A 19681-nucleotide genomic window follows, 5' to 3' on the forward strand; every position below is an offset into this window, starting at 1 on the left:
AATTGTTTCTTCTCTGGTGTCTAATCTGCTCTTAATCCCTCCTACCCAGTATATTTTGCAGTTTAGACATTGTGGTTTTTATCTCTAGAAGATCCATAAGGGTCTTAACCTTCTTTTTAAAATATCTTCCAGGGGCGCCTGGGTGGCTCAGATGGTTAAGCATCTGCCTTCGGCTCAGGTCATGATCCCAGGATCCTGGGATCGAGTCCCGCATCAGGCTCCCGGCTAGGCAGGGAGCCTGCTTCTCCCTCTTCCTCTCTCTCTCTCTTTCATGAATAAATAAAATATTAAAAAAAAAAATATCTTCCATGTCTCTGCTTAACATCAGTTTTTCCTCTGATGGAATCTTCTTGAACACACGGAATATGGTCACAATAAGCACTTTAACTTTTTTTTTTTTTTACTAATTCTATAATCTGTATCCTTACTGAGTCTATTCTAAAGATTTTATTTATTTGACAGAAATATAGCGAGAGAGGGAACACAAGCAGGGGGAGTGGGAGAGGGAGAAGCAGGGCACCTGCCAGGCGTGACCTCAGTGCCCCTTGCGATGCCGTGGGCTGGGAGCTCTGAGCAGTGGTCTGACCGCTTGTAGGGCTCTCCTCACCTGTTTCTGTTTCGGTTGCTTCAGGTGGTTGTGTTAGTCTACCTCCTGCCTGAGGCAGTTGTCTTGTTTATTGGTCCATGTCAGTATGCACCCATGGATTTCTAGTTTGGGGAGTGTAATCCTTTCCTTTTTTTTTTTTAAAGATTTATTTATTTATTTATTTGAGAGAGAGAGAGAATGAGAGACAGAGAGCACGAGAGGGGGGAGGGTCCGAGGGAGAAGCAGACTCCCTGCCGAGCAGGGAGCCCAACGCGGGACTCGATCCCAGGACTCCAGGACCATGACCTGAGCCGAAGGCAGTCGCCCAACCACCTGAGCCACCCAGGCGCCCAGTGTAATCCTTCCCTGTCGGTGTTGATTTTAATGCTCATGTTGTCCCAGGTTTGGCCTTGATGACGTTTTGACACGCCCTTCTTTTCTGAGCTCTCCCTGCCACAGGATGTGCCAGGTCATCCTGTCCTTTCCCTGCCTGAGCGCTGGGGTCATCCGCTCCTCCAGGGAGCGCTGGTTGTTTTAGTGGGGAATTGTACGTAGAAACCGAGCCCTGGAGCTGGACGTGCTCTTTGTTCCAGAGCCCTCACGGTGGGTGCCGCTGGGAAGTGCGTGGACGCGTGCACGTGTGTGACTACCCACACGCGCATTTACGTCTATTTCCGTTTGTAAGTGTGTGTGCGCATACACGTGTGTACACGGTCCGATTCCGGTCCTGCACCGCAGGGTGATTCTAGTGCCCTCCCTTTCCGGGTTTGTGACTTCCTTCTCTGACGTGGAGAAGCCAGGCGCTCACTGTCCTCTGTAGCTTTGCTTATTTGAATGATCGCCGTCAAGGAGCCTTCTGTCACTGCTGTCCCCCCCCCTCCCCAGCTCGGTGCCCCCTCCCTGCCCTGGGGCTGATGCTCCACATCGAATCCCTTCCCTCCTCACCTTGGCTGACCCACAGCACGCCGGATCAGGTCACCCCAACAGGGAGGCCCTCCGTGCCCTTCTTGGCCTCTGACACCCCATTGCAGCCCCCCCCAGTCGACTCTCCATCCTCTCACTTGGGGTTCCACATCTTGTGCTGTGATACCATTCTTGCCCTGTGTGGCTCCGGTGCCCAGGCAGGGCCGCTCCCCGCCGCTTGGTGCCCTCCTCCTCCCCGACTGTGGGCGCCTTCCCTACCTTCCCTGCCAATGACTTTGTTTCCTGGAGACACCCTCAGCCTCACTGGCTCAGCTTGGGCACTTCTCAGCAGTCACTGGGTCTTGTTAGTAATGTCCATGGCTGCTCACTGTCACAAGTGAGGGCCTAGATGACATACTGCTCACCTCACCAGGACTTTGGGGGCGTTGCCCTGCTGTTGCCCAGCCAGGTCTCTGCCGCAAGCAGAGCGTCCCAGGAGTGGGGGACTGGTGTCTGCTCAGGGGGTGTGGCAGCCCCTCCCGGTTTGGAGAGCTGGGAGCTGGGGCTGGGCCCGGTAGAGGGTGCTTTTCAGCTCTTTCAGGCTCCCTGACCCTGGGACCTGCGATGTGGGGTCGGTGGCCTTTGGTTGCACTCTGCAGGCCTGCTGCACGTGGGCCCCAGAGCCCCGCAGAGCGCGGGCGTGGTGAGGTGCAGGCAGCCCGCCCTACGAGCCGCCCTTCTGTGGAGGCCACAGTGGGGGAGCGCGTTCCTGACAGTGGCGGCTCACTGAAGATCATTCTTCACAAGATGGTTTTCCTCTTGTTTCTTCAGCAGAAGATCTTTCCAGATTGTTTTTTTTTTTTTTTTTTAATTTAAACTGAGGACACAGCAGTTCTTAAAAATCAGCCTAAAAATTAAAAGTACTCACTTCTGGAACTTTTTACTTATCAATTAAACCACAGGAGGGACTGGGTACAGAATTTGAGATTTCTCATTCATGGATTGATTCCATTAGCATATTCAAGAGAGACTAAAAAATCCGGAGAAAATATGGGCAGGGTAACAAGGAATCTTTATATTAAAAAAAGGGGGGGAAATACATATTTAAACAGTAGGTATAAATTATAGCTTGCAGAGGTTTTTAAATGCCTGATTTGAATATGAATTAAGTATCCTGGTTTTAGATTTTCATTATAGATCTGCTAAGTAGGTTTATGGAGCATAAGTGCAATTATCAACAGTTACCCATAGCAAGGAAATTTTGTCTCTTCCCACTTCTCTCTGGATGAACGGAGGCAGGCTCATGGGCTTTGGGACTCTGAGTCCGAAGCAGCATTGACTTTTTAGGACCAGGATGGTTCCCCTTTTAGTCCTTGTGAATTAGAACAGCTCTCAGGAAGCCCTAGATCGTCCTCTTTCCTTGGGCTTGCATCGGAAGCTGCCTTGCCCCTGTTGTGGCCTGCAAGTGGCATTTGCATTGGAGTGGTTCTGGGGGGCCCGCGGAGGACACTGCCTGGAGGCAGCCTGGGCTTCCTGCAGATGCGCGGCCTCCGGCCTGGGTAGGAGGAGCTGCTTCGCCCCACCGCACTGGGCATGTGCTAGGGTGCGATTAACGCAGTTCTTGGGCACGAGGCCTTTGGCAGAGCAGACCTGGGTTTTCAAGTCCCAGCTTGCCCAATGGTCTGTGTTGCTGTGGGCAGTTTACTGAGCTCTCTCTCGGTCTTTTCCTCTGTGACATTGGAGCTGTCTTGCCTCGGTGTCACCGGGCCTGCCCAGAGCGCCCCCAGCTCCCAGCGATGAAGCGCTGTGGCTGATGTATTCTCTGTTAGTGGACACATTTCGCTGTTAAACTGAAGGGCATTGATGAACTTTCCTTCACAGTGACTTTTTTATTTTTAGGATACTGAAGTGTATAAAGCTACAGTAAAAGACGACCTTACCAAGTGGCAGAATGTTCTGAAAGCTCATAGCTCTGTGGACTGGCTAATAGTGGTAGTTGAAAATGATGCCAAGAAAAAAAACAAAACCAACATCCTTCCCCGAACTTCCATTGTGGACAAAATAAGAAATGATTTTTGTAATAAACAGAGTGACAGGTAAGTGTATCTTTAATTTACCTCATTGGCTGATACCTGGCCGGTGGACATTACTGCTTTCCACGTAGGGGCTCTGACTCCGTGTCGAGGGTGGCGGGCCTGACGCTTCAGCACGGGTGGGGGGCTGCTGAAGGGAAGCCCAGGGCCCCTCGTCGCAGTGTTTCTGCTCTGGCCGGTGAAACGCTGCCTGGCGACCGCGGAGGAGACACAGCACGGTGGATCCCCTTCGAGGACCCGTCTTGCGTGTCGGTGTAGCCGGGGTTTTGGGAAGTCCCGTGGTCCTTGTCTACAGCAGGGTTCCCGACATGCCTTTGGTGAGGGGGCCCCGTGTTTTGTTTGTTTACCTTAATACCTATTACGAGTTCCTCAGAACCGGAATTCTGAAATGCTGACTTGATCTTTAGAATCTGAAAGGGAACCCCGAAACTTTGGTGGCTATGTTATTTCATGGACTTACTTTCCCCTTGCTTCTCTCTGTTGGGCCCTGTTCTGTTTCTGGCGGTGGGGGGAGCTTACTTCCCGTTTCAGCGGTGCCAGGCCTAGTGGCATTTTTCCTGAGATCTGGGGGTTTAGTCTGTAGGTTGTAGGTCAGTGCTTTGACTCCCCCAGGTCCTGGGGTGCAGCACTGAGCCTGGTCCCCGCCCTGGTCCGGTGTGGTCTCCCGGAGGGATGGGGCATGGCTTCATACCCATGTCCACACCTGTGGCACCCTGGTGGCCGGTGCTCTGAGTGCGACCAGAGACGGGAGCAGGGGGCGAGGCTTTGAGGCGAAGGGCACCTGGGAGCTCGGGGAAGAGCGCGGGCCAAACCCCGGCTGTGTGGCCAGGAGAGCCCACACTGTGTCACACTGACACTGTGACCACGCCCTGTGTCAGGCCACCCAGGAAATTGACAGTTTTTCAGGGGAAGGAGCCTTCATGGGCTTCCTTTTCATGTTCCACACAGTTCTGGACGCAGAGTAATGTTCAGACTTGCTTTATTTATAGTTTGAAATAAATATTAGGTTGTTGAGCTTATGGTTTATCTTAGAGAAATTTCATGACATCTGGACTTCTGGGACTTTTTCCTAAGGCCTGTTATTCATAAACTAGTTATCTCAAAGGAATCGACTTAGCATTTCGACAAGATGCCCCATTACTGAGAGTCCTTCCCCTGTGTGGTTCGGGTATACCGGCACACTTGTTCTGGAAGGAGGAGCAGGCCGCCGGGAGGCTTGAGGGGAAGACAGCTCTGGTGTTCCACAGGGAGAGGCCACAGGGGGCTGTGGGCGCTGACTGATGGCCAGACCAAACAGCTTCTTGGTCACATTTCTTTGGAATGTTATTAAGTACATAAATTGGTACTAATGGGGCATATTAGTCTAAACCTGTGACATGTTCGAATTAGAGGATTTTTTTCAAAGTGCCTGTTGATTTCCTTTTAAGTCTATGTTATCATTTTATCTGATTGCTTAAAGTGTGTTCCTGCCGAGTCCACTGAAACCTAGCTTGTTTTTAATGACTCACTCTTTATACATGACATCTAACTTACTAAAATTTTTAACATTTCACCTCAGTATATAAACATGCCTTCCAGCATTTTGATTTTCATTAATTTGCAAGCTACCTTTAACAAATCTGTACTTTGATTTTTAAAGTAAAGAGCTGGGTCAGATATTCATACATACAAATTTGATAACATCTATATTGGCAATTGTTTTATTAGCCGGTGTGATTTCTGGCCTTTGGAAACGTTGGTGCACTTGGCCCTGGGGCGGCTTAATTTTGTATGTAATTTGTGATTGTAAACACTGCATGTTCATGGTAGGGTTATTAGAAGAAGATGATAAAGTGAAAATAGATCTTAACTTTTAGTGTTTGGTATGTATTTTTCAAACTTTCTCAATATACTATGCATAATGTTTTGTGCTTGCTTTTTGCACTTAATATGTTGTAAAAAGGTTCCCATGAACAATGAATGTGTTTCTCCCCCGTTATTGTCAGTGAGCGTGTGACACGCCCTAGTGGTGATGTACTAGTGGTTTATCCGGTCCTCTGCTGGACAGACACGTTACCGCTTAGGATGAACAGGATCGTAAACATCTTTCGAGCTTGGTTGTTGTGTACGTCCTTAATGATTTCCTTAGGATACATCCCTAAAAGGAAAATTGCTTGGCCGAAGGTTTTGTGCAATTTTCAGGCTTTTGGTGAGTATTGCTGTCAGAGGGCTGACCCGTGAGCTGCCGGTGTGAGTGGCAGCCCCGTGACTGGCGGGGGCCGGGCCCCTGTGAGTGGCTGCCCTGGGCGCCAGGCCGCCGGTGCACTCTGGGGGGGCCCTTCTCCACACTGGGTGCCCGCCCCCCTTCTCCCCCCCCCCCCCCGTCTGAGCAGCTGTTTTGGGCTCTCCCTTCTGAGTGAAACGTCCAAGCTTAATGTGAATTTCTGAAGCGTAGTTCCTTTTTGTTATAGAAAGAAGGTCTAGAAACCATGAAAGTTGAAGGGGCTGATAAGGGATAGAGAACTTAGTGAATTATGTGGTCTGCTCAGTAAGCACCAGGTCCCAGGACACAGAGACTATCTCTGGTTGGTGCTCGTGGCCGTTTCCTCTCCCTTCCACCCACCTAGCTTCGGGGGAGAATCCTGTGTCTGGTCAGGAATAGATGCCGATGGTTCACAACCCTTGAGAACGGCTTAAGGATAAATGGCTGAACTGACAGATTCTAGCATCTCCTCTAGTGAATAAATGCATGTTAGTCCTTTGGGGCTTTAGGAGTGAGCTGGTGGGACCCCTTTGTTTTCAGGGGAAGAAACAGCACCGTGGGCTGGAATGTCTGGAATTAAAGCCAGTTACCAATTTTCAAACCTTCTTCTTGGGACTGATTATTCACCTGCTGGATCGTCTACACTGTGGGTGACTTCATATGTTTTGTCCGCCTTTTTGTAATTCCAGAGATTTAGCCCTTCCTCCAAAGGGTGTGATGGGGCACAGAGACTTAGAATCTGTCCATTTTGCTACTTGCTAGTAATTAAGGGAACATATTCCTGAGGAGAAATATTGAAGCCCATAGCACCAGTATTTTAAAATTATTTGAGTCCATATTTCATCATTTTCTTTGTAAATTATTATTAACAAGGGTAAAGAAATCTAGCTTTTCCAGTCTGTTAGTTGGATACGTTACCTTTTCCAAATCCATCGGAAACTTTTAATTTTATGCCTTTGATATTTCCACACCGCGGATGTTTTTTTTTTTTTTTTTTTCCCCTTAAGTAGCCTCCATGCCCAACATGGGGCTGAACTCACAACCTGAGATCAGGAGGCACGTGCTCTGCTGACTGAGCCAGCCAGCTGCCCTCTTTTTGTAGTGAAATTGTATCATATCTGCATGTTCAGCTGTATTCTTTAAGTTTCATTTATGAATTATTTACGAACCCTGCTCTTGTGGAGCGCTCGGTCTCAGGTCTGGGGGGAGGGAGAGATCTACCGAGAGGAAGTGTTTGCAGCACGGCACCTGCCGTGGTGGCAGTGTGATCACAGCGGGGCCCAGAGGGCAGGGCAGTGGGGGCCGGGTCCCATGAGGCCGTGTGTCAGCCCAGCCGGGTTTGGAGGGGTGACTAGGAATGTGCTAGACGAAGAGAGGAGAGCCCGGGAAGTTGGGTGGGCTCGAGCAGAGCCGGACAGCGCGGCTGGGTCCCTGCCGAAACGGTAACTCTGAGTTCTGTCCTGCCAGTTACTGCGAACCAGAGCAGTGTTTGAACAGGGCAGCACGGATGCGGTTTGGGGACTGATGGTGACATGGTCGCCTTACTTGACTGGGAGCCCCAGAGGCCGGGTCTGAGACATCCTTCTGCAGCACTGATGGCTCGTGGGGCATTAAGCCAGTTTCTGGTGAAACCTTTTCCTGACCTGGTTTCTCACCGCCCGCCGGACGTTTGTCAGCAGTGAACGAGGGAAGGGCTGGGGGAGGATGGTGGTCGGCACTGCAGGGAAGTAGTAGCCGTTGGGCCGTGTGCCGTGCTCGGGGAGTGTTTTCCAGACGGTTCGTTCGTGTCTCTGCAGGTGTGTCGTGCTCTCTGACCCCCTGAAGGACTCTTCTCGAACTCAGGAATCCTGGAATGCCTTCCTGACCAAACTCAGGACATCGCTTCTTATGTCTTTTACCAAAAACCTAGGCAGATTTGAGGACGACATGAGGACCTTGCGGGAGAAGAGAACTGAGCCAGGCTGGAGCTTCTGCGACTATTTCATGGTCCAGGTGCGTGACGGAGGGCAGAACCAGACGCGCCCTTTTTCTCTTCCGTCTTTATAAATACGGCAGGCTTCTGGTGGTCATGCTTATTGGCATAGTTTTTAAAACCCAAGAGACACTACATAGTAGCTGACAGACGTTTCCGTCTCAGAGCCCCTCAAGCGGATCAGAGGTGGTCTCCTGGGTAGGTCCGTCATCAGCTCTTCTGCTGCTTCCGAGCTCGGCATCTGGCCCTTTATGACAGGGCTTTGGCCGCAGAGTCCTCTGGGTTTTGCTAATACGTTGGGCCTCCCGGGGTAGCCACCACGGAAGTGCCTGAGGCTGAGGAGCGCTAGCCGAGGACAGAGACGCCGGCCACCTGCCGGCCACCGCGGCTAGATTAGGGCTTCCCGGCGCATTTATTTCCTCTGTGGTTTTGTTCTGTAGTCTTGGGTTCCAGTAATGAACGGTCTTAAGCTGGTTTCTAGAGGAACTTTCTAACGCTGCAGAGAGTGACAGGAACGTTGCCCTCAGGTTTCCTTACTCTTGTTCACTGTATTTTGACTGAAAAAAACCCCAATTTTCGCATTTAAATTGCACTTGTGTGTAAATTAATGAAGAAATAATGCACCTTGAACAAATAAAAGACCAATTCTGATTAGAAATTTTGATGCTTATCTCTGACTCTGTTGCTTACATCTTAGTGGCATTTGGGTGACGAGATGCGCATAAGGGAGTTGAACCCGTCCACAGCTCACTGTAGGATTGACCTGTTACAGACCTCACAGATGACCCTGTCACTTCACCTTTCAAGCTTATTAAACTTGGTTTCTAAGAGCTACAAACAAGGAGAGGGGGAATCCAAGTGAATCCAGTGGTGTGGGATTGGACTCTGAGACAGGAGCATGAAGCCATGGATGGATCAGAAATAGAGATGCATGTGTGTGAGGATTATACACCTGTCCTCTGACAGGGCCTAGAGAAAAAGGACTTCTCAGTAACATAAGCACACTTAGTGCCAAAATCTTGGTTTCTAAACTCCATCCTTTTTTTTTATCCTATGTATTTGAGAGAGAGACAGCGCAAGCGGGGGTGGGAGGAATGGAGGCGGAGGGAGAAGCAGACCCCCTGCTGAGCAGGGAGCCCGATGCGGGACTCGATCCCAGGACCCTGGGATCATGACCTGAGCCGAAGGCAGATGCTTCATCCACCTGAGCCACCCAGGCGCCCATAAACTCCATTCTTAACAATAAGTGCCAGGGCTCCTTCTAGAAGTGGTTGATTCCAGGGCTGGGGTAGGGAAAATACAAGATGGACCAGGAATAAAACTTACCAGAAAGTAAGGAAGTACCCCCCATAAAGATGGAGGTCCATCAGAAGAATGTTAGCACCACCTGAAGGAGCCTCCTAATGGCCAAAGCTGGAACCGTTTGTACAACAAAACAATGATAGAACTGGATTTTAACCCATGGAATACAATTCATATCCATGAGCCCTCATAGATATAAATAGCTGGTTAGATTAGTAAATGGAGAAGGTTCAGCGCTTCCATATAGAGGAATGCCAGTTAAAAAGCGTGTGTCTGGGAAGGCAAGGGCGGTACCAAAGATAGAGGGTGCCAGGTCCTGTCCCTGCTGCTGAGGGGCCGTGGATGGTTGCAGGGCTCATGGTGGTCTCTTCCTCCTTCCTTCTGGACGCCTCTTTGTGTATTTGTAAATGTTAACACCTTATGGTCATGAGATTGATGTTTACTTAGTATGATAGAAGTGTTACTTTTAATGCTGCATGCTTTTTCTCTGTTGTCATCTTTAATAGCAACACATTGTTTCAAAAAGTTGATTGACATTTTTGCCTTTTAAAAAACTTTTGTTGGGGTAACTAGGAAGAACTTGCCTTTGTATTTGAGATGCTACAACAATTTGAAGATGCCCTGGTACAATATGACGAACTGGATGCCCTGTTTTCTCAGTACGTGGTCAACTTTGGTGCTGGGGGTGAGTAGCGCACTTTTAGAAGCAAATTCTTTTCTTACTATAGTTTTCCCCACTCTTAAATAGTCTAGAAGCTGCCATTATTTATTTGCTTAATGATTAAATCACCTTTTATTGTTTTGTGCAAATTATGTAGGATATGTTCTTATAGTTCTAATAGAAATGATACGAGAATTAACAACTGGTCGCTTTCACTGTTAGAAGCATCCTAAGCAAGAAAAGCATTTATGAAGAGGGTGTTTTTCAGGTATAAAGAGTCTTTTCTCCTACTTAGAGCCGGCTGGTTATGCTTCTGATTCTGTGCCTCCTTGCTAGCGTAAGAGTGGGATCTTGTGCTTCTGTTGACAGTCTGTCTTTATAATACTTGAGCGCTCATTGCAGAGTTTTAAATGGCACCGGTGTAAGGGGTGTTCATCTTTCTTTTAAAATTTTAAAGTCTTGAATTATTTTAGAAGTACAAAATTAGCACAGTGAAACCATATACAGAGAAAAAAGTTCATAATTGTTCTCACTGTGTTTTGGGTGATACCTGTATTGATAGAAATGGCATCATCCTATGTAGACATTTGTCTGTAGCTGGTTCTTCTTAACAGCCCACCGTGGGCATCGTTCCAAGTTAACAGGTCAGGTTTTAGGGTATGTTCGTTAATAGCTGCGTCCTGCTCCACAGTGTGGACCCATGAGGGTTAGCGCAGCTGCCCTTTGGTGTAAGACATGTTTGTCATTATCTGCATCGTGCTCCACAATGTGGACCCATGAGGGTTAATCCAGCTGCCCCTGGTCTTGGACATTTGGGTTGTCTCCGTTCTGACCACCACACACAGTGCGGTAACAGACATCTTTGTTGGGTGTTCTTTTTGAGAGAACCCTGATACGGTGTCTGAAGAAAGGAGTCATTTCAGGGAACCCTAGTTAGAAAATCTGTAGGAAGATGAGGTGCTGGGACAGTCAGCTTGGGCACCGTCTTTGTTCTAGGAATGATGATGAACAGCACCAGTTGATTTTCTCTCCAAACCAAGTTTTAGGAAGTTCAGATTTGGATCTCTTACTTTGCTAAGACACGAATGTAAACATAACCAGAACAAAGTGTTTACTAATTAAGCTTTAAAAATTTGAGAAGAGGTAAAAATATATTTCACATCTCCATATTGTACATATTTAGATATCTTACATGTTTCTTATGTCGTATTTTGCATAATTTCTTTGTTCTCTCTGTTTTAAAATCTGGGACAAATTAGAGTCCAAAAGTAAGCTTGAACCATGTTTTGCAGCTGAATGATAAGATTGTTCATTTTTGTTTATTCATTTAATGGATGCTTATTGAGAGTCCCGTATGACCAGGTGCTGTTCTGAATATAGTAGATCACAAACAAAACCGCTTCCTTCATGGAGTTTACATGAAGGGGAAACAGGTGTAGAAGTAAAAAAAACTTCAAGTCAGGTAGTTGTAATGAGTGCAGGCCGCAGAAGGGGTTGCGGGTGAAGGGGCAGAGTGTGACGGTAGGTGCTGGGTGATCTAGGTGTGGTCTGGGAGGCTCTCTGAGGAGGTGGCATTGACACAGAGGCCTGAATGAAATGTGAGAGGGAGCCAGGAGAACGCTGGGCAGAGGGCCAACAGAGGGGTCTGCTGGTGTAGGCACTCTGAGGGCTGGGGCGGTTACCCTCCTAGGTGTGCACTTGAGCAGTTCTGTGTATAAGTTCCAATCAGTAAAGGCTGCTGTTAGTTGTAGTTGGCACTTGAGATATTTAGTAACATCAGTGTGCCAATATTGAGTTGCTTCCTGGTGGGAATGCAGCATGAAATGGTATGACAGCTCTCTTTTGGAGTGAGGAAAATAGATTAAGTTTTGCCATATGGGTTGAATGACTAGTTATCGTGGGCTGTTATGCTTACTTTAAGGCCATGTTTGCGTTTGGGGCTATAAGCTAGAATTGGGGAGCCTCGCTGGAAATTTTTGACAAGCAAGAATGTTTCCCTTCTTCTTCCCGCTACTACTTCTTCCTGTGCCTACTGTCCTTTTCTGCAGGAGATGATTCAGGTAGCTGACATGGTCGAGTTAGAGATAGGTGTGAGGCTTCGGTTAGGGAGACGGAAACACCAGCACGGTCTCGTGAATGGGCTGCTCTCTGGCACCCAGGCAGAGAGGAGCTGGCACAGTACGTTCCAACCCAGGCCTTGTGCCTTGTCTCAGAGCTGACGGAGCACGGAGCCTGAGGCCTCCCTGACCCCTTAGCCCGGCAGTCTCCAGTTGCCTCCCGACCTGTTCACGACCCTCTGGACATGGTGCCTCGGTGTGCCTTGTGGCCCAGGTCATGTTGCCTTGTGCTCATCATCAGTTGCCATGTACCGAGTGGGAATACTCGTGGGAGCTACCCTGTCCCCACATCACTAGCTTGGTTCCATGCCCATGGAAACGGGGCGGGCCCGTGGTTAGGGAGTAATTGGTTGTTGAGCTGCCCGTTGGTCTGTGAGGTCTCACAGCCTTGAGCAAGAACCTCAGTCAGGTGAAGTAATCTGTAGTCAGCGCCTTTCATGATGTGTGTTTGTTTAGATGGTGCCAACTGGCTGACTTTTTTCTGCCAGCCGGTGAAGAGCTGGGATGGATTGGTCCTCCGGAAGCCCATAGACATGGAGAAGCGCGAACTGATACAGAGGCAAGAAGCCACCGTCTTAGATCTGCGCAGTTACCTGTTCTCTCGCCAGTGCACCTTGCTTCTCTTCCTGCAGAGGCCGTGGGAGGTGGCTCAGCGCGCCCTAGAGCTGCTGCACAGCTGTGTGCAGGAACTGAAGCTCTTAGAAGTGAGTCTCCTATTTTTCCCAATTTACTCGTTTCTTCGTTGTTCAAACCCAAAACTCTGAGCCACGAATCCCAGGCATTGAACTGTTTGTGCTGTAGGAGAGAGTTCTCTTTTCCTGAATGTCCTGCATTTGTAGCATATTATTTGTACAGTTACTCTTTACATCGATTAGTTAATTGTTCAGAAGTGTCATTTCTGCTCTCAGCGTGGGGGAGTTCATATTGGCCCAAAGCAAGACTCTTTTGTCAGTTTCTTCATGTAAGGTTTTGAGAGCACTTTGGCTTTATTCCCTGAGGAAGATCGCTCACCTGCCACACACACGGTGTGAGGCCTTGTCGGCGGACCTTCACTTGATTTCCGAGCTGCCTTTTTGTTTTGCATTTGAACACACGGGTAACAGTGTGACACGCAGGAATTAGTAGCATGAAGTTTCAGGAGGGTGCATGATGGGTACGCATGTGCACGTGTGTGTGAATGAAAGCCGTTGAGTGAGGCCGTATACTGTGCGTGGGTCACGGAATGTTGGCCTTTGAGGATCGAGTGCCCCAGGGCTCCTGCAGTCTTACCGCCCACAGAATCATACACGTTTTAGTGAGGTAAGGGGGCGTTCGTGACTGTCTAGCCTGGGCGGGGGGGGGGGGTCTCCCCTTTTTTGTTGCAGTGACCTCTCTGCCCAGAAAGGGGCACCTACACAGGGTTACACATCATCTCGCGGGGCTCACAGACACCCCCACCTCACCCCGCCCCATTCCCCGGTGAGGAATGAGGTGAACGATCTAACTCCATTTTACAAAGGAGGAAGGCAGGCCTGGAAGTGGGGAGGTGGCTCACCCGGCAACATGAGCAGCCCCAGGGTCAGGCTGCACGCTGGACTTGTGCTCTCTGTCCTGCCGCTGCCGGCACGCCAAGGGGCACAGCTGTACGAGGTCCTTGAGTGTAGTTGTACTGCGTTAGCCAAACCCTGGTGAAACCGGGCTTTCATAATAGAGTAACTTTCATCCTCTGTATCCTAGAATACTAAAGAACAGGCTCAACACTTAGTTTGAAATAATCTTAAGCGATAGAAACTTTTTTTTTTTTTTTTTACCCAAATGAAGAGAAATTATTTTGGTTAATTTCTAAAGGAGAAACACCTAGCCTAGCTGAGCCACAAACTCAGGAATGTAAGAATTTGTATCAAATTATTTTTCTTGCCTAGATACCTAATCAAGCAAATGAGGGAAGTACCATCTTCCACCATGGAAGGATACTCTTGTGGCTCCGTCGAACCGCGTGGACTTGGGTGATCTGCTTTGGCTACTCCGATCTGGCTGTACAGAGCAGGGGAGGACAGGGCTGTCTGTGTTCGTGTGTGCCTAGGTGTTTTACCTGATTTAGAGATATTGTCATCTTAGCGGATGGGGGGAGAAATAGGCTCTGTGCTAGAGTCCAAGTTATTCACACTCAGCACCTTCAAACTGGGGGTAACCCCGGGCGGGTCCATCAGGAGGCCCTGTCATGCGGCCCAGGGCGTGGGTGGGAAACCCTGGAGGGTGGTGCAGAGCCAGCCCCTTGGTGCTGGGCCCCGCCCGTCACAACCTGAAGGAGTTAGAATGTGTCTGAAATTCTTGCTCTTGCCCCAGGAAGTTACCTTGTCACAGCACGGCGGCCAACCGGCAGAGAGGCGAGGAAACATTGCCGGAGTGGCCGCCACCACGGTGAGGGGCTGGGCCCTCCTGGTGAGGGGCCGCTGACCCTGCAGGGACCCAGCTGCGCACCTGCTACCACCCCCTGCCGGCTCCGCCAAGCATTCTGGAAGCTGGAGGGTGAGGGAGCCTGGGGATGCGTTGCATACAGCTCCCCAGATCTGCGGGGCCTGCTGGGGACATAGTGGAGCCTAGGGGAGGAGTGGAGAGGCCTCTTCCTCTGATGGCTGCTCACAGGCATCATCGTCCTAGCATGGGTCCCTGGTCACTCCGGCATGCCCAGACGGTGCAGGCAGGCTGCGTGGGGACACGTGTGGTGTCCCCACTCGTTTGTGGTGTAGCAGCACGCACAGCGGGTTCTCCTGCCCGCCTTGGCTTGTCTCCTGAGCTCCCTGCTACCTCTGGCCATCGGAGAAGTGCGTGGAAATGATCGGTTACTGCCCTCTTGGCTGGAAAGAGAAACATGCAAGGAGCAGGTGGTGGGGCTCGTACTCGGAAATGCTCCTGGCTCCAGAGAGTCCATGTGAACGCCAGCATGATGTACCTCCATCCTCTAGGCTCTTGGCCTCTGGTGCGGACGTTCATTGAGGGCTTTTCGCATGCTTTGTGTTGTGGGATGCACGTCACATCCGTTGCAGTATTCTTTCCCCTGGTTCGGTTCTGTTCTGAGTGAAACGGTCATCGTCCTCTCGACCGTTCCTCGAGAGGGGGCTGTCCCCCACTATGAATCGTGTTGATTGTACTTTGCACCTGTCTGGTTCTGCTGTGTCCTGCCTGAGATGAGTTGACCAGAGCTGAATTCAGGGGGAGGACACGGTGCCCACTGTTTGCTTTCTCTCTCTTTCTCTGTCCTAACAACCCAACTTCTTGTTCCCTGGTCTCCCCGTGCTGTACACGATGGGGTGGGGGGGGTGCTCTGTTGCCGTGCCATCCCTCGGCATCCCTGCCACATGAGTGCCGTGGACAGTAGCTGGGCCCCAGAAGCGTGCTGTGCCTGTTGAACTGCCCGGGGCACAAGCTGCCAACCTCCTTTGTCGACTCGACTCTGCTCATCCCACGGGTGAGCCGGCACAGTCCTCGTGGGACGCTTGCGCTCACGTGTGGTTGGCACCGACGTGAATGCCGGCCCCTTGCGGTCCTCTGCTGGGAGCTGCTTTCCGTCCCCTCCGCCGTCCCAGCAGCTTGACTCTAACCTGGTTGTCAGGAGTACTTTGTGAGGGTCCGGTTTTAGGGAGACAGTCCGGCACGGAGGGTGGGCTCTGGAGCCGGAAGGTCTGTGCTCAGACCCCACCGCACGCCACGCCTCCCCGCCAGGGACCGTGACTCGTTTACTTGCCCCCATGAGCCCCCCTTTTCCATCCATGGAGGCAAACAGAAGCTGCCGTGTGGGTGCTGAGCGTGCCCAGGGAGCTGAGCTTTTCACGCTGCCCTGCCGTGTGTCAGCCCCTTGTGCCAGTCAGGTCTGAGGGTGACCTTCCTTGGTAGCATCTTCTCGAATATTTCTTTGCAAGGACAGAGAGTCCGTGTGAACGTGCGCGTCCGCACTGTCGTAAGACTGGAGGCTCCGTGGTACTTCAGCCACAGAATCATTCTCTCAGCTTTCTCATCTCAGGTTCTTTCTAGAGCTTGGTTTCCAGGGGGAGCGTTATTTTACCTTGAGTACATTTTTCAGTTGGCAGTTACCTGGAAAAGTATATTCTTAGAGTTTCTTTTAAATTTTTGTGGAAATATTCAAAATTCAAAAGACCCCACATTATTTACATTTTCTATACATTTAATTTTACTCTAAAAAATAGACTCATTTCCTGGTGTCGGGGCTAGCTTTTTGGTGGGGTGTTTTTCACCTTTGTATCAGTGGCCAGAGGCCAGTGTGGAGCTGCGGCTTCTGACCCAGGCCCGAGGGGGCTCGGCATGGTGCGGTCCCGGGCTGGGGGCGATGCTGTGTGTGCGGAGAGGCCAGGGGCTCAGCCAGCTTGCAGGCTGGTCCGGGTGTAGTGCTTGTAGGGCTCAGCTTCTTTTGTTAATCCTTTTAAGCCCAAAGCCTAAGTATTAACAGCCCTTTCCTGCATTTCTAATTGTGACATTTCTTTAGCAGAAAGGGCCACGTATGTTTGCTTCTGTGGTTTGTAAAACACATCCTGCTAACCTTCTGATTGATTTGTCTGTAGATTTAAAGTATCTTCTTTGAGAGTAGGAGGCCAGATGCCATGGGAACAAGCCGGATGCCATGGGAACAAGCCCCACCTCTGCAGTGGGACCTGCAGTGCTGGACCAGGGGTGCCAGGGAAGAGCCTTGGGCCAGCTGCCCTGATTGAAAATGTGTAAAAATGCACATTGTACCTGCCCCGTACAGCCAGTAGGGATCAAGGAGTGACATCCAGAGTGTAGCAGTTCTTCATGAGCTCAGTCAGATGACTCTTTCAGAGGGTATTTCTTTTTTCCTACAACACTAAAAAAAATGCCCTCCCATTTACCAAACATTGAATATATTGTCTCTGTGAATTTGGAAGATAGAATGCTTATTCTAACAGCAGGAGGGGTCCTTTTTGGTCTGTGGCCTTTCTGTCTGCAGAGGCAGTGCGTTCATTCAGTCAGTCCTGTTTTGAACATTTGGATTGCTCAGAATTATTTACAACTGAAGCAGTGCGTATTCTCGTCCGTCTGTCTACATGCGATGTGTTCATACACGTAGAATTGCTAGCTCAAGGACACACTTGTTTTTAAAGCTTTTAGTAACATTGTCGAATTGCCTTCCAGAAAGATCTTCCCATTTTTCATTTACGCTAGCAGTGCCTGTTTCTCTGCATCTTTGGTAAGAAAAAAAAGTAGTCAAGTGCATATATTTTAATCCTTACCAAATTGTAAGTGAGAATATAAGGGAGATATTTTCTACAAGACCATATTATATATTTGTTATGATGACTTCCCAAATGATTTTTTAGAACGTGGGTCTCCCTCAGTACTGATTGTCTTTTGTCAGCTTTGGTTCTGATTATGCTTCCACGCGGGGTAGGACCCCAGAAGAGCCACCTGGTCTAGAGACTGGCCAGAGCTAGGCACAAGAGGCCGTCACGGCCAGTCCAGCAGTTTGTGAGCAGGGGCTGCATGTGGTAGAAGCTTCCAGGTTAAACTGGATGAGACAGGAAAGAGGTGCCTTCCAGGCTGGCTACTTGGATCTATGTCCCGAGGTTCGGGCTCAGCAGAAAACAGAAGCCGAGGCATCTCTGAGGAGTGTAGCTTAGTGTTCCTGAGTGCTTGCTGTGTTCCAGAAGCTCTGTGGGGCTTCACGGTAGACAGGGGCAGGGGTCATTGCATGACCTGGAGTCTTGAGGACCTGACGTGGAAGAGGAGTAGGAATGGACAGGAGGACAGGTAAATGCCGGAGGTGTTGCTGAGGAGGAACCGGTGAGGGTTGGTGGCTCTCAGGAGAGAAGAAGGGCTGGCAAGTGTCGTTTGGGAGCCAGTCAGTTGCCTGCAGGGCACTGTGGTAAACATGGGGTGTGGGCACGGCATGCAGATGAGGAAGAAGCAGGTCCCTCCTGACGCGGGAAACTCAGCGGTCAAGTACACTGAGCCAGCCGTGGGAACAGGGGTCAGAGCAGTGTCGCCAGGTGATTAGAGAAGAACGTCTGGGTACAGGAGGAGTATCAAGGATGCAGAGGTCCCATCCCTGCACGGGTGCTTCAGTTCAGTTCAGTGAGCGTTTTCATGGCGCCTACTTTGTGCCAGGGCATGTTTCTTCTAGAGGTGGTCTTGTATGAGCTGGGTTTTAAAAGATTCTTCTGTTCAACAGATATTCCCGGAGCACCTGTGTTGTGCCAAGCAGGCATTTGTTCTAGGCACTGCATTTTTAGCAGAGAGCAAGATAGACCAAACCCATCCGGGGGAGTTTACGTTTTAATGGAATGAGTAGGTTGAGTGAGAATTTGCCAGGTAGATGGGGCTCGTGGTGGCAAATGTGAGAGCGTGTTTAAGGCAAAGAAAGTTTTAGTGAAGAAACTATGAAGGAGCTCAGTCTTGCTGGAACTTAAGGGGTAAGGCAGGGCTTGCCGGTAAGGCTACAGAGCTGTCAGAAGCTGGATTTTGAAGAGATTATGGAAGTGTTTGTATGGCATCCTGAGACCTGGGTTTTGTTCCATCGTCTGGTAAGGAGTCGTAGTCGGGTTTGAGGCCAGGGTGCCATGAAAGGTGTGGGCCCTGGTGGGGTGGGGGGCAGATGGAGGCCAACAATTAGATGGAAGCGGGAGAAGAGCCAGGGGCTGAGGTCATAATCCACTGCGGAGGACTAGGGCAGTTGGAGTACATTTTAACTAAATGGATTCAAAAAAATTTATTCAGTGGATCTACCGAATGTCTATATGTAAAAATAAATCTCGATCTCATACCAGACACAATTCCAGGTGGAGTTTTGATCCAAACATTAAAGATAAGACAAGCTTCTAGAAGAGAATATGGGAGACTATTTCCATGACCTGGAGGTTAGCAGATATTTCTGACACGGGACTAAAGGCACTGACCGTAAAGGAAGAGAGGGACAGACTGAACTACACTGAAATTGGAACTTCTCTCTGTCGGCAGGTAGCATTTACGTGAGTGAGGATGCGAGCCACAGCATGGAAGAGCGCCAGCAGGATACGTAGGTAGGAAGGGCTCTTCCCAGAATATGTGAAGAACTCCTGCAGATCAATGAAAAGAGACTGACAGATCAATAGAAAAATAGGCAGAAGAAGCGATCCCAATGGCCAGAAAGCATATGGAAAGGGGCTTCATCCTAGTGAAGTGCAAACTAGGTGTGCGGAGGCCAGTGCACAGCCCCAGGATGGCTGCAATGGCAGGCTCGGCCGGTGGCAGCGAGCGGGCAGGAAATGAGCCTGTTCATGGCTCGGGGGGTGGGAACTGGTGCTTGCACTGAGTGCCCGGTGACCCGGCTGTCCGGCCCCGGGCATCCACACAGACATGCCGTGCGCGTACCAAGAGATGAGCCAGCGTGCTCGTGGCCGCGTCATTCATAATTGCTGGAAACGAAATAAGCCGAACGTCCATCGCGTTCGCGGGGACGATCCTTGTGGGCTGTTTGCACAGCAGACTGGCGGACAGCAGTGGAAGCAGACGGGCGTGTAGTGGGCCGGTCTCCCCAACAAGAGAGCGAGAGGAGTCAGACACAAAAGGATATATGCGTTTTGCTTCCTTGTGTACAGCGTTCAAAAGCTGTCTGTTGTGAGGCTTCCGGCCAGGAACAGGTTTGTGAAGGGGATGGCGACTGGCGGAGCTGGACGTGGCAGGGCGCGGGGCTCCGCTGCACCTGTGAGTCTCCAGCGGGGGGTGGGCACGTCGGGGTGCCTTATGATGCTGTGTTTCTCAGTGTTCGGTCTTGCAAAAAATGTCAGTTTAACAAAAGAAAGAATAAAAAGGAGGCA

General features: G+C 50.0%; 1 protein-coding gene across 7 annotated transcripts in view; it reads left to right on the top strand.

Annotated features, from left to right (window-relative positions):
* The window catches only part of TRAPPC10 (trafficking protein particle complex 10), an 87939-nt gene that overhangs the window by 33012 nt on the left and 35246 nt on the right, over positions 1 to 19681 (top strand). For 5 of the 7 annotated variants that reach the window (XM_027583623.2, XM_027583624.2, XM_027583625.2 and 2 more), the window contains 4 exons: positions 3389 to 3585; positions 7621 to 7816; positions 9672 to 9783; positions 12333 to 12580. In XM_027583623.2, coding sequence (XP_027439424.1) covers positions 3389 to 3585; positions 7621 to 7816; positions 9672 to 9783; positions 12333 to 12580 — 753 coding nt within the window. Of the gene's footprint in view, positions 1 to 3388; positions 3586 to 7121; positions 7267 to 7620; positions 7817 to 9671; positions 9784 to 12332; positions 12581 to 19681 lie in introns of those variants that run through there. The other 2 variants (XM_027583629.2, XM_027583628.2) reach the window with 2 other exon arrangements.

The sequence above is a fragment of the Zalophus californianus genome, chromosome 1, assembly GCF_009762305.2.
Source record: "Zalophus californianus isolate mZalCal1 chromosome 1, mZalCal1.pri.v2, whole genome shotgun sequence".
In the NCBI taxonomy this organism is placed as follows: domain Eukaryota; kingdom Metazoa; phylum Chordata; class Mammalia; order Carnivora; family Otariidae; genus Zalophus; species Zalophus californianus.